This window comes from Octodon degus, unplaced genomic scaffold (genome assembly GCF_000260255.1).
Source record: "Octodon degus isolate 3935 unplaced genomic scaffold, OctDeg1.0 scaffold00045, whole genome shotgun sequence".
NCBI lineage: Eukaryota > Metazoa > Chordata > Mammalia > Rodentia > Octodontidae > Octodon > Octodon degus.
The window spans coordinates 12176934-12191316 of record NW_004524621.1 but is presented as its reverse complement, the minus strand read 5'-3'; the positions used below and the strand labels follow the sequence as shown (position 1 = coordinate 12191316).

General features: G+C 48.8%; 1 protein-coding gene across 1 annotated transcript in view; it reads left to right on the top strand.

Moving 5' to 3' along the window:
- Dnai1 (dynein axonemal intermediate chain 1) overlaps positions 1 to 14383 on the top strand; it is a 72706-nt gene that overhangs the window by 57966 nt on the left and 357 nt on the right. Inside the window, exons 13-19 of the mRNA XM_012514912.2 lie at positions 1087 to 1334; positions 6093 to 6182; positions 6311 to 6398; positions 7021 to 7100; positions 8260 to 8408; positions 8497 to 8596; positions 10664 to 10849. Coding sequence (XP_012370366.2) covers positions 1087 to 1334; positions 6093 to 6182; positions 6311 to 6398; positions 7021 to 7100; positions 8260 to 8408; positions 8497 to 8596; positions 10664 to 10849 — 941 coding nt within the window. The remainder of the gene's footprint in view (positions 1 to 1086; positions 1335 to 6092; positions 6183 to 6310; positions 6399 to 7020; positions 7101 to 8259; positions 8409 to 8496; positions 8597 to 10663; positions 10850 to 14383) is intronic.

Sequence of the window (14383 nt, the reverse complement as noted above, 5' to 3'; positions counted from 1 at the left end):
TTGGTTCAGGTTGCCTTAGCCAAAGAACACACTAGCCTGTCCATCTTGGCTCCTCTAAATTTGGAGAAGAGGTTGGAGGGGTCTGGACTGGTGGCAGGAGAACTGGTCTCAAGGGCTGGGACTGTGTGCTTTTCAATGACTGCATGTCATTGCTGCATACAGGTACCAAGTATGTAAAAAATGAGACAGGCACATTCTCTTGACTTGTGGCAGGTGAGAAGGTGGCCCTCTGCTGAATGGTCCATTGTTGACCATCAAAAGCTCTGTCCAAGTTGAGTGGGCTTGTGGAAACCTGAATGGCCAGGGACTTCTAGGTTTAAGGTGCCAGAGTGCAGGCTGCAACATGGGAAGATGTGTATAGGTGACTAGTGCGGGACTCACTAGAAAACTGTATGTTGGGCTATGGAGATGTCTAAGTGTGTGCGTGGCAAGCACAAGGACCTGGGTTTGATCCCCAGCATTGCATGCTGTGCTGGCGGTAGAACCCTGGGCATGCCATGCTGGCCACTAAAACTGGGCATGGTGGTGCACGCCTCTAATCCCAGCATGGGAGAGACTGAGACAAGAGGATCACTATGAGTCTGAGCTGCATAGCAAGACCCTGTACCAAATACATAAATAATCTTTCTTTTTTAAAAAATGTATGTCCTTAGAGGAAGAATTGAGGGGACATAAGCATTGTCCAGACATCTATGGGCCAGCAGCCTGCCTGTGAGCCAGACAGCCAGACCAGCTTGGAGTACTGCTCCTTCCCAAGCCACACATACTCTTCCCTTAACAACTCTTTGAACCTGTGTCTCCCTTTCCCGTAATCCTGGGAGAAAGATTAAGGAGAGTGATGATTTATACTCAGGTAAACCAGGTTATATTCCCTTGTTGTTGAATTCTTCCCTGAGCCCTGAGAAGGAGGAGACCAAATCTCATTATTGAATTTCACAGTCAGAGAAGGTAAAGCCCAGACAGGAATCCCATGCTCTCTGACAAGTAGAGCAGGACAGGGTTTGCCCATTTGTGGGGTAGGGCAAGGGGACCTCCAAGGCAGAGCAGATGGATCCTCCAACCATAGCCACCTGTCTTCCCCGGTAGATGACTTCATGAAACAGAGCCGGGGAATGCTGCTGCTCTACAGCTTGAAGAACCCCAGCTTCCCTGAATACATCTTCAGCAGTGAAAGTGGCATCATGTGTCTTGACATACATGTGGATCACCCCTACCTGGTGGTGGTGGGCCACTACGATGGCAACGTGGCCATTTACAACCTCAAGAAGCCCCAATCCCAGCCTTCTTTCCGCAGCTCGGCCAAGTCTGGAAAGCACACGGACCCTGTTTGGCAGGTCAGCCTCAGCCCAGGATGGGAGCAACATGTGGGCCTAGGAGCCACTAGAGGGAGGACCTTGGAGAGGAGAGGGCCACAGGCTAGAGATGGAGATGACAGGTACCAGATTAGAGGCCAAAGAGCAGGGTATGAAAAGGGGTGAAGAAGGGCAGGTAAGAATCAGAGGGTAGGAAAAGGGTCTCCAGTAAAATCTGGGTCAGCTGTCTGGAAGATAGGAAGATTCCATCTGCCTGCTGAGGGAGGAGCTCCTCCGCATGGCACTCAGAAATTCAAGAGACCAGGAAGCTGCCAGGGTCTGACAGGCTACAGCTGAGCTTTTGTGCTCTAGATCATTATCTACAGGCTTCCTCCACTCCTCCCAGGGGCTGTCCTCTGCCATCTGGGCTAGATTTGGGGAAGCTTCCAGACAGGGCTTGGTAGTTCTGTTTTCCTGTGCTCTGAGTAGAGCTGGAAGGCAAAGTCTGTCCTTGAGCCTCTGTGCAGCACTTCTCCAAACAGCCTAGTGGGGTGGGCTGGGCTTCTTTCATAGTGTGAAACTATCCTGGGACTAATACCAGAGACAGGTACTAGATTTCGCCTTGATCTTGTGTCTCCCATCTTATTCCCCTGGGAGTAGGTTTCACAGTTGACCCTCTCAGAGGGTCTCCTAGCTCAGGCTTTGTAGGCTGTTCCTTACCATCCTAATAGTATGGGGGACAGGGAATGCAGATCTGTGCGAATGTAAGAATGGATTTCTGCTTCAAGTTTCCCAAATATCTAGGTTCATCAAGCAGCACTGGGGCTCTCTCTGTTTTCTTATCTTTCTCTGCCTTTCTGGCCTGATAGTCTCCAAGAAGGCTCTGTCTACCTCTTCTGGCCCTGAGCCCCTGAGACATATGGTCACCTTCTCCAGGCACTGAGTCTGAGCTCCTATTTAGGCCTGATCCGAGAGAGAACTACCCAGGCGCAGGAGACATCATGCTGTCTCAGAGTCATACTCTAACAAGAGTGTGGGGCAGATGGTGGGAGAGAAGTGGAGCCCTTTCTGACAATTCCTTCCCCCTACTCTCCACAAAGCAAAGACAGAAGTTACAGCCTCAAGAGTGCTTGCTACCAGAAAGTCCACCTCCCAACTCATTACCTCCAGGCATCTGCAGGTCTCCAGACATCAGAGGAATGTCTGTAGAGATAGTAACACCCAGTGAAAGGAAAACATAGCTGCCCTCTCATCCCTGCCCTAGCTTTCCCAACTCAGAGCCAAGCACAGAGCATGTCTAGATGACCTAACCACCAATATCAACTCCAGGAGAGGGAGAGAGGCCCAGACCACTACTACTACTACTGTCTTGTGTTCTTTAAGTCAAATAGCACATTGGAGGTAAAGAAGGATACAGAGAAAAATAAGTTTCCCTTTCACTGGATAGTTCCCAGGAAGACTGGAACTCACCTGGGTAGGCGTGGCCTTCTCACCCACTGTCCTGTCAGAAAAATAGAACAGCTGCCTTTGCAAAATAGAAGATCATTGTTGGCTGCAGTCATGGGATATGACCTGGAAGGGACCTAGCTGTCACCTATTCATCTCCTCATTTCCTGTTCTCTTTTTTTCTCTCATGCTCTCTCTCCCCTCCTCCTTCATTCACTCTTTCATTTCATAACCAACTCTTCCCTATTTTCTTTCTGTTTGCTAAGGATGCTTAAGGGCCTAGTCTCTGGAGTTCCAAGTAGGAAGATAAATCACAACCACAGGCTGCCCAGGCAGGGTAGGATGCTAAGTGCTAGGGTAGAAGTGTACATGAAAGTAGATTCATATTGTTTTGGGTGGAGACTAGGAGAAGGAGGGCCAGGCAGATCTTTATAGAGGAAGCAATGCTTGAGCTGAATTGTGAGGAATAAAAAAGTGTGAGGTTAAAAAAGGCACAAAGGGTGTCTCATGTGCAGTGACATGAAGCTTCAAACAGAATGGCCTGTTGGGAAACAATACATCATTCAGAGCATGTATGAGACAGGTGGAGAGAAGCAAGACCTAAGGAAAGGGCAGGCACCCAGCATGCTTAGCCATCAAGTTAAGAAGCTTGGACATTATAGGTCAGTGATTTTACACAAGGTATTAATACAGGAACACAATATGGTAAAAAGATAAGAGTGGAGCTGCTTTGGTAAGATTAAGGCCCTATCTGTTTAAGAGTCCCCTGTTATTTCTCCTGTCCCCTGAAGTACATTCCCAAGGCTTCTAAGATTCCCCCTGAACACAGTTTGGAAATTGCAGCTCAATCATTAGGGGGCTTGAGTGGAAGAGTAACCATCAAGATTGTGTGTTGGAGGAAAGACCCCAGGCTCCAGCATGAAAGATTACTGTAGGCTGCATAAGATGGGGAATGGAGATGGAAATGAGGAAGAAAGGGAGAAGACCTGTTGGGGCAGTGAAATCAATAGAGGGCTGAGGAGATAGCTCAGTGGAATAAGTGCTTGCCTGGCAAGCACAAGGTCCTGAGTGTGATCCCTGGTACCACACATACACACAAAAAAAAAATCAACAGAAAAAATACTGGTATATGCTTATAATCCCTGCACTTGGTGCACTTGGAATGTTGAGGCAGGAGAATCGCTGGGAGTTCAAGGCCAGCCTGAATTGCATAGTGAGACCTTGTCTCAAAAAGGGAGGAAAAAAAAAATGCTGGAAATGATATAACAGGCTTGGGGTGCCCAGTAGGGCAAAAATGGCAGATGCACAGATTCACTAGATGATAAGGCAAGAAGCCTGAGTGACACCAAGGAGGTTTCTAGGCACTTGGACATAAAGCCTAAAAAGTGAAGGAGAGAAATGGTCAGGCTGGTGAATGAGCACTCAGGTCCTTCATAAAGGGTATGTGTCCAAGGTATTTAGGGAAGACCAGAGAGGTTGTTTTGGATCTCATGTGCCAGGTTGGGGCAGAAGTCATCTGTCCATTGGCAACAGGGAGCCATGAAAAGTTTCAGAGCCAGGATAAAATTGTTGTGTATTAAGAAGATTAGATTCCTGTCCCATAAGAGAGGCTACTTCCCCAGGGAACCTCCCTGGGTAGCTCAGCCCTGCTTAGGCACTACTATGAAGCCTCAGCCAGCAATGGGTAATGTGTTTCATGCAATTCTGGGGAAGGGAGTGGGAAGGATGTACGAACAAAAGCTAGGGACAGGCACAGAGGAGGAAGGAGAAAAGGAGGGACAAGTTAAGCAGGCTCCTCTTGTGCTTTCTGCTCCTTGGGTATTCATTCATTGCCTTAACTCTACTTACTACCCTCCTTCTGCTTTATTCCTACCTGTCTAGGAGCAGTGTGTGACTTGTACACACACACACACACACACACACACACACACACACACACAGAGAGTCACTTGCAAATACATGCCACACCCCACTGGGCATCAGGCTGCTAAGTGGGGTGTGAAATACAATTGCCATGAATGCTGGAGTCTGCTCATTAAACACTTCCCTTTGCAGCTCCCTAGTGCCTCTTACAGCCTGGCCTTTGACACCCCTTATTCCTGCTCTGCTTTAAAGGGACCACCTTTACCCAAAAGGGGAAATGGGCTCAATATCACAGAGGGCTCTGCCTTATGCCTGACAGACTCTGCGGCTTCTGGCTCCCCAGTGAAAGTGCAAAAGAGACCACTGACCAGACAGGCTGAGGCAGGACTCAGCCCGCCCTCCTTCAGCTCTGATCTGTCAGGCCTGGGAGATGGTTGGGAAGAGACAATCCTCTCTCCCCCACCCCACAACAGCCATGGTGACAGCTGCGGTTACAGGCAACAAGGTTCTTGGCCCTCTTCACTGGGCCTCTGCTTGTAACTGGGAGGGAGCTGGACCATGGTCCCAGAATGGGCAGTCTGGAGGGGGCCAGAGGACAGAAAGCTTTGGGCACCCAGCCCCACCCCCGCTCTCTGGGGCTTGGCTTAGCCAGGCCTCCACATCTGGCAACAGAAACTTGAGCCTCAAGCGTGTCATCTTCATAAGACAACAGCTCTGTCTCCAAAACACTTTCCCATATGTTTGCTTCCAGCCCTGAGAAGATGGGTGGGGCAGGATAATTAACCCTGATTTGCAGATGGAGAAATGCAGCTCAAATCTGGAATTTGGGAGCAAGATTCTGGGAGCAGGAGTTGGTGGTGAAGTGAAGATGGGAACAGAGGAGTCGCGTCCTAGAGAAAGCCTGGAAGAAACGGGGACAGGAGGGAAGAGTGTGCTCTCCCCTTCTCTACCCTACCCCCAAGCAAGCAGAAAAAAGGCCCCTGCTAAAGTTAAGCACTCAAATTTCTAGGATGAGGGTAATAATGAGGACATCAGCTAACACTGAACACTTAGTGTGTGCAGTGCTCTGATCTAATGGCTTCACATGTTCATTTATTCCTCACAATACACCATTGCTGTTATGACTTCCATTTTAATAAAAGGAAACTGCTGTTTGGCCTTGTCCTTTCCAGGCTGTGTCTGTGTAAGGAGGTTGAACCCAGAACCGTCGCTGACTTCCTACAACTAGGTTTATAGAGCCCAACACAGAGAAAAATTGAGTCAAGCCAATAGATTGGGGCTATGCCCTGACTGCCACTGTTGCCTCGGGTTGGTCAAGGAATACAGGAATAAGAAAGAGACATTTATGTGGATGGGGAGGGAGTGAGCCATGGGATTCTGGGAAATAGGCTCTCAGAACTTGCTTCTGAGCCTTATATGGGGGAGCCCTGCTTTATATCCTAACTCAACACCCTAGCAGAGTCATAGAGCTCATGGTTTGGGGTATTTCAGGTCAAGTGGCAGAAGGATGACATGGATCACAACCTTAACTTCTTTTCGGTGTCATCTGATGGAAGGATCGTGTCTTGGACACTTGTGAAGGTACCTGATAACCAGAGTGGGTTGCATAGGGTGGATGGGGGCTAGAGGAAGCTGGATGGCAAAAGGCAACACCCCCAGGTCTTCTGATCAAGCCTAACCCATTCCTTCCCCCATCCTGTTCGCTACAGAGTGAGCTGGTTCACACAGATGTTATCAAGCTCAAGGTGGAAGGCAGCACCACAGAAGTTCCAGAGGGGCTGCAGCTGCACACAGTGGGTAGGAGCCCCATCCCTCCAAGCCATGTCACTCAAGTCCTGAGGGGTAGCATCTTGCCAGTCCTTCCTGTCCCACTTGTGCTGAAGCCCGGACCAGAGGCAGTGGGAAGCCTGACCTGTCAAAGTCCTTGGCCAGTGAAGACACTCTCCATTCCTGCAGGTCCCCTCTTGTTTGCAGACCCTGCTCCTGTTTACGAGATCAGGTGCTGTTATGCAGATCCATCCCTGTTTATGCAGATGAAGGCCCTGTTTACCCAGATCCCATCCCTGTTTACTCAAATCCTATCCTGTTTATGCAGACTCTATCCCTGTTTGCACAGACCACGTCCCTGTTTGCCAACCCTGTCCCTGTTTACCTTGACCCCGACCCTGTTTAACTCAATCCCCCCTTGTTTACCCAGGCTCCCATTCCTGCTACAGAACCCCTGGCTAATTGCAGAGTCCTAACAGCTTGGGACAGGCAGGCCAGAGGGCCGGTTTCTGTTTGCCAAGCCTTCTCCCAGCCCTCATAGGGGCCCCAGGTCAATCTGCCCTGCCCCACCCTGAGTCACCGCTGCCAAGGAGAGGTGGTGCTTGAAGGCTCCTCTCAGAGCTGGGCTGAGGCTGTTTCCTCTTCTTCCAAGGCTGTGGCACTGCCTTTGACTTCCACAAAGAGATCGACTACATGTTCCTAGTGGGCACAGAGGAGGGAAAAATCTACAAGGTAAGGCAGTACTGCCCGTGTCAGCTCCTCATGGTGCCACTTGGGCCTGACCACCTGGGGAGCATCAAGTACTTAACAAATCCTGTTCTGACAGATCTTAGTGCTCATCAGTTGTGTAAGGCTTCTTGGGTGAAGAAAATGCATTTCTTAGTCTGCTTGGGTGGCAGCAAAAGATGGAAAATCTAGAGGGTGACTTTAGCCCAACCCAACTTCTTCCCTCTGGGATGTCCCCCTTTTTGGGGGGTGGAGGCAGAGGTGGGAATGGGGCTTAGGGGTTGGAACATTCTGGGAAGACTTCCTGGAGGAAATCTGACTAGAGTGGGGCTTTGAAAGCTAGGTAACATGCACATTGATCTCTGAATACCGGGTGCATCCCCGCTGGCAGGACACCACCTCACAGCCAGTTTCTGCACTGTGTCAGTGTTTGTAGGTGAACATCCCTCTGAACCTCCATCTGTCCAGAAATAGCTCTGCTGCAAGCTTTTCTTAGGCTCAGAGACTCAGAATGTTAATTACAGGCAGCCTCCCGGGAGCCCCTGAGGCCTAGCCAGAGCTGGTCTGAATGCAAAAGAGTCCCCTCCCCCTCTCCACCCCTCCCGCTGGCAGCCTGGGAGAGACAGGGAAGGAGAGACCTGTCAGTCACTCTGACTCCCAGAAGGAGGGAGAGGCTGTCAGGTCTGGGCCAGGAGGATCAGAGTGGGCTCCTGGCTGGGCACCTGCTCTTATCTGTTCAAGGTAGAACGTTTCTCAATGCTGCAAAGATGCTATCTAGGCTGTGGTAGACCCAGTGCTCCTGGCTGCCCATGGGCCCTTGCCTGGAGAAATGGCAAGGTGTCTTCGTGCACAGGGCCTGAGATAGCAACGATGCTCTGGAGTGGGGAGAATAGGATTTTTCTCACCCATGGGCAGACTGTAGCACTTCCGCCATGCGGGAAGGCTTCCCTCCTGGCCCAAATCCTAAGTGCTGCCTTTCTGAGTATGTGGAGAGTGGGAAAAACAGCCTGCAGCTTCACTCTAGCTTAGCTGTGACAGTGATGTGGGATACAGACCGAAGGGAGGCACAGATTCTGACCCCCAGGACTCCAAGAAAGTAGTAGCAGCTGACTTTCCTCTCATTTTGTCCCCTGACTTCCCCCTACCCACCTTGTCATGGCCCCAGTGCTCGAAATCTTACTCTAGCCAATTCCTGGATACCTATGATGCCCACAACATGGCCGTAGATGCTGTGACTTGGAACCGATACCACACCAAGGTCTTCATGTCCTGCAGCTCTGACTGGACAGTGAAGATCTGGGACCACACCATCAAGTGAGGAGCCTGCCTTTCCCCAGGACTCTCCCCTGGGCTCTGGCACTATAAGCCTTGGGTCATGGGCTTCACTCTTCTGTCACTGCAGGACCCCCATGTTCATCTATGACCTGAACTCAGCTGTGGGTGATGTGGCCTGGGCTCCATATTCCTCCACAGTGTTTGCAGCAGTCACCACAGACGGGAAGGTGAGTGGCCCCTTCCTGACCCCACAGACCCTTTGCTGGGGACAGGTTGAAGTATCTCAGGGTCTCCCTCCTCAAGAGCCAGGCCATCAAGGGTCCAACCAAAAGAGGAATCATTCATCCCAGGAAGCCTCAAGGAAAGCATGGGACTGTTCACATCAGAGGAGAGAGCACTCTGAAGGATGATATGCCATCTTCTCTGAGGCCCCTGGAGAGAGAGCTAGTGAGTGGCAGGGGCAGCCCAGTTAAGGGAGATATATGCCAGAACTGACCTGTGTGATGAGTCTGTCTATAAAGTAATGAGGTCCCCATTTCTGACAGTTTGGAAGCTGATGCTGAGAAGGGGCTTCAGTGGGGTGAGATGGAGGGGTCTGTTCAACACTGAGGATTACTGAAAGCTCAGAAACATTTCTTAAGCATATTCTTATATCTATTTTCCTTATGGACTTTAATATAAACTGAAACATACCTGTTGGCCCAAGGAATGAATACTGTGATTAAGAAATCATCCTAAAGTTAGCCGGTCATCTAGTCCCTAAACAGATGTTTACTAAGAGCCAACTATGGTGCCCAGCTCCAGCAATTCAGACACCTGCTCCTATGAAGTTTATATGATAGTAAAAGGAAAAGAGACAAAAAGCTCATACTGTTAAGGGAAGAAAATTAAAAGAAGGTGATATGTGAATGCAAATGTTTATTATGACAGCATTTTTCATCCTAGCCAAAGAATGAAACATCGCAGTGCCTATCAATTGATGGACATAGAAAATATACTGTGCACGCAAAAGGCTTGCTGTTCAGCAGTGACAAGGAATAGCATTTTGATATACACGAAACATGGTGACCCTTGAAAACCACACTAAGTAAAATAAACCAGATACAAAGAGACAAATATTATATGATTCCATTTACATAGTATATCCAAAATATAACTGCCTAGTATATAGTACAGTATTCTAAAATATGCAAATCAATAGACATGGAAAGTAGATGGTGGTTGCCTAGGGGTAGAAGGGTTGGGAGAAAATGGGATGTGACTGCTAATGGATACAAAGATTGTTTTAGGGGTGAAAAAAGAATTCTCACACTGGTTATGGTGATGGTTACACAACTGAATATATTAAAAACAAATTTTATAGTATGAGAATTAAATCTCAGTGAAGCTGGTGAAAAAGAGAGAAGAAAAGGGTTGGATAGTTTCTCACAGTGGTCAGGAAAGGCTTCTCTTAAGAGATGACTTTCAAGTTGAGAGCTGAGTGACAGGGGCCAGCCTAGGAAGATGGGTAGGGGAGCTGTCCAGACTGGGGGAGTCACTGGATCAAACACCTGAGGTGGGGATGAGCTTGAGGAGGGGGTCCAGGAACCTAGAAGGCAATGTGGATTGGGGGTAGGGTGCAAAGGGAGATCTGGGGATCACACTGAGGAGGTGTAATTTCATTTATAATGCAAAGGAGACTCTGGGAAGATTTTAACTTTTTGAAAGAGAAGTTTGGCTGCTGCATGGATGATGGACTGTGGAAGCCCGAGTGGGAGCAGGAAGCCTTGAAAGGAGACTGCCACTGTTGTCCAGGAAAGAGTTGGGAGTGGTATGAACCTATAGTGAGGCAAAGATAACAGCAGACATTTACTGAACACTTGTATGTCAAGCACAATTTAGACACTTCACATCTATTAATTGGGATAAAACCTGGCACTGTCATTTACTAAAAAGTTAGAGAACTTCTCTAAGTCTTTATTTATAAACTAGGGATAATACTAACAGAACCACATTATAAAGTGGAATATAAGTAGATGGTGCAAACTTGGTACATGATAAGGATATTAGACTAGACAAGTGGCAGCTGTTATTGTTTTTACATAGACTTAACATTCCCCTTAAACTTTTATCCTCCATCACCCAAAGGAAAACATACATAGAGAAACAAAACTCCTGCTCCCTCTCCCTCTCCCACTGTTTCCAGCTCTAGTGTGCTATCGGCCTTCTGCAGAAAATCCAGAGGCTGGTTCCTGTGAGGATGTGGCCAGAGGCCTCATTACTCCAAAGCATGCTGAGACTTGGTCCCTCTATAGGTCCATGTGTTTGACTTGGCCATCAACAAGTATGAGGCCATCTGCAATCAGCCCGTGGTTGCCAAAAAGAAAACTAAGATCACCCACTTGGAGTTCAACCCCATCTATCCCATCATCATTGTGGGGGATGACCGTGGGCACATAACCTGCCTCAAGCTCTCACCCAACTTGCGCAAGATGCCAAAGGTATGGGTGCTAGGAGTCTGGGCTACTGCAGAGATAAGGGATGGTGTGGACAAACTAAAGGGGAAGAGAAAAGGGTGAACTCAGGTTTCTGACTTAGAAGACCCACTGTGAAGATGGTATCATTGCATAAATAAGGACCACAGAAGGTGAAGGGGGAAAAAGTCAGTTTTAACATGCTGCATCTGGGAGGAGACCCTGGGAGATGACCAGTGAGCTGTGGGTCTGAAGCCAGAGAGAAGCATGAGTGATGATATCAGCAGCTCACTGGAGTAGGGGTGCTGTGCGTATGACAGGCCAGCCTGGTAGGGGTCTTGAGACTTAGCCAACGCATCATCATTAGACTTTGCGGAGCTGCAGTCCAAATGGTCCTGGAACTGGGAACTGTACTCATGGAAGGAGAAAATGAGCTGTGAGGAGGCTAACTAGGTCAGCAGCTACACAGTCCTCTTTTTGAGCTCTGGTTTCTGCTTCTAGGGTCTCAATTGATCAGGGAACCCTGCTTAGAGCCCAAGGGCCCCAAATATAGGCTCTAGAGCTCTGAACCATGGCCTTAGCCTAGATCTGAGTGGCAATTCAGACTTCAAAACCTAGACTTCGAAGGCCAGGTCTTAGAATCCAGAGCCCCAGGACAGAACTTAAAAATTCAAAGCCCAAGAATCTGGAGACCAGTCCTGCCCATTTGTGTATGAAGAGTGAAACATGGTTCTTTATTTTCTGTCAGGTTCTGGACCAGGATCAGTGCTGGGCCTGTGATTGCCCTAATAACTGTACCACCTGGTTGCAATTTATGGCATGAATACAGCTTGAGGCAGGGCAGGAGCCTGTCTTCTTTAGCTACTGATTTCTCCCTACAATGCCCTCACCTAGGCAAGGGCCATATGTAGCCTCTAGTGCTGGCTTGGTCTATCCCCCACCATGGCTTGGAGGGAAGGGCTGGGAGAATGGCTGGGCCTATAATTGTAGCCAGCTGGGGGGGTGGGGGGACTTGGCTATAAATATTCTGAAGGCTGCTAAGCGCCTGCAGCTGTGGCCCAGAGGCTGTGGTGGGCTTGGGGAGGGGGGGTGTCAGGCGGGATCTGAATCTCTTTGCTGAGCCCAGCTAGTTGGCCTCAGGAGGGGGAACCAAGGCAGCATGGATTTGTGGAACAGATAAAATCTGTTCTTAATTTAATGAGTAGAGAGGGCTAGGCTTAAATTGGCAGAGCTGGACAGCCCTCTGGGGGGATGATGGTCACTCTTTGGGGGAAGAGCACAGCCATGACACCATGAGAATAGCAGATATGGGGGGAGCCCACCCATTTTGATTTGAGGAGGCAAGAATTTCCCAATTCCACCTCCTCAAAGAGCAAGGGTCAGTCATGGCTGGGAATGTTAGGCTGTGTATCTGTGTTTTCCATCTCTGAGGACCTAAGCAGGGGGAAGCTGGGGGGTTGGTACTTGGGTGGATTAGGGGTTTCTGTGAAATTTACATTTGACTCTATCAGCAGCTAATTGAGTCATACAAAAGAAGTCTTCTGGGCATCTCTATTGCCCTTCCCTAGAGGGATTACCACAGAGGCTTGGGTGTCCCTGCTCAGGGAGCTTCTTGTGATTGCTGTCAGGCATCAAGGACTGTCTTTCTCTAACTACTGTTCAGATGGGAAACTGAAGCTCAAAAAGGCAAGAAGACAAGCTATCATATCTGCATCTTGTGCTCTGAATAACTACTACGAAGACCATAATAAGCAATGTATTAATTATTTTAACTGTCCTACTAACCTTTTTTGATACTGTTTCATTGCTATTTTATCTTTTTTTCTCTTTAAAATGATTTAAAAAAAAAAAAAAGGCCAAAAATAAAAAAACCAAACAGGCAAGGAACAGCTGGGTGTGGTGGCACATACCTGTAATCCCAACACACACGACTGAGGCAGGAGGATTTCCATGAGCTCAAGGCCACCCTGGGGTACATAGTGAGTTAAAGGCCAATCTAAACTACATAGCAGACTTTATCTCAAAACGAAAACATAGCAAGGCAAGGGATTCACCCAAAATCATGCAGGGAGTTCAGGACAGCTGGAACTAAAAACCAGGTCCAACCCAGGCATGGTGACACATGCCTGTAATCTCAGTACTTTGGGAGGTTGAGGCAGAGGAAGCCCAAGTTTGAGCCCAGCCTGGGCAACTCAGTGACTTAGCAAGAACCCATTTCAAAATAAAAAGTAAAAGGGCTTAGGGTACAGTTCAGTGTGAAGGCCTTGGGTTCCATTCCCAGTAAAGGGGGTCCCTAAATCCCAGGGGATGGGATGAGGCTAACACATCCCTAGCTTAATTCAGAAGGGAGAGTGGGAAGAGAGAAAAGGATCTTTGTCTTCTGCCTCAGGAGTGTAGAGGTGAGCTGGGTGATGAGAGGCCCTGAGCTGTAAGGGGCTAGTGTAAGAGATCTGGCAGGAGATGCAGGTGGACAATGGAGTTGTATATGGTGTCAGCACCCAGGATGAAGTCAGGAAAGGGCCTCCTGGAAGTAAGGGTGATCTGGCTGTGGCATATCACTTCATTGATCACCAGGGTAGATTGTGGCTGATCTGGCTGGTGAGGCAAGTGTCCCCTTCCTCTCTCAACATTCCTGGTACATCGCTCCCAAAGCTGCATGCTCAATTGAAGAGGACCACCCCCAATAGAGGATCATTCCTCAGTCAAAAGTACATGAGAAGCTGCTTTCCCTTGCTACAACCTCCAAATAAGCATTGGAGGAAAGGGCCTCCTATCCCTGCACTGTCCCCCTACTTACAGCTCAGGCGAGACCCAGGGGCAGGCAAGGCTGCAACAGGTGCCAGTGAGCAGTGTGCATAGGTAGTTGACTGGGTAAAGGTCCACAAGCCAAGGGAAGGCAGGAAATGGCAACTGCCTAGCTTACCCTAGCAAAGCTTGCACCCGGGAAGTAGGACAGATTCAACTGGTGTGTCTGCCATGGAGTTCTCCAGGATTGTGCATGACACTCCAGCATCTCAACTCCTTTCTCTCAGGGCCCAACTTACCAGTAGAAGCATTACAATGTTTTGTTAGTAGGCTGAAGGTCCTAAACTCAGCATCTTTTCTGAAGGACAGTCCCAGCCAATGATAGCTAGTCACATGGGATATTGTCTTCTTTCATGGCTCTCCTGAGATCTTCATCTGGGGTATGTCTGACATAGCAGGTCGGGACTCTAAATCACATCCTCCCCTGAATCTGACCTAAAAGCATTCAGTAAGAGCACTAGATGAGTGTCTCTGTGGCCTTGACTACACCTCTCAACCTCTTGGAAACACACATATGTGTGTTCCAACAGCCAGAGCCTGGCCCTCCTCAGAACTCTAGCCTGGTAGGTTCCTTTTCCCACTCCTGCTGGCAACAAGACACTGTTCAACTGAAGTTTAGGACTACAGCTGGACGCCTTCTTACAGGCTCTTAGCTGGTCCCTGGGTTGCCTAACCTGAGTTGGAAAAGGATCACATGGAAGGGGGAGTAGCAGAGTCACAAGATTTACTTGACAAGGGAGGAGTCAGGGCTGGCAC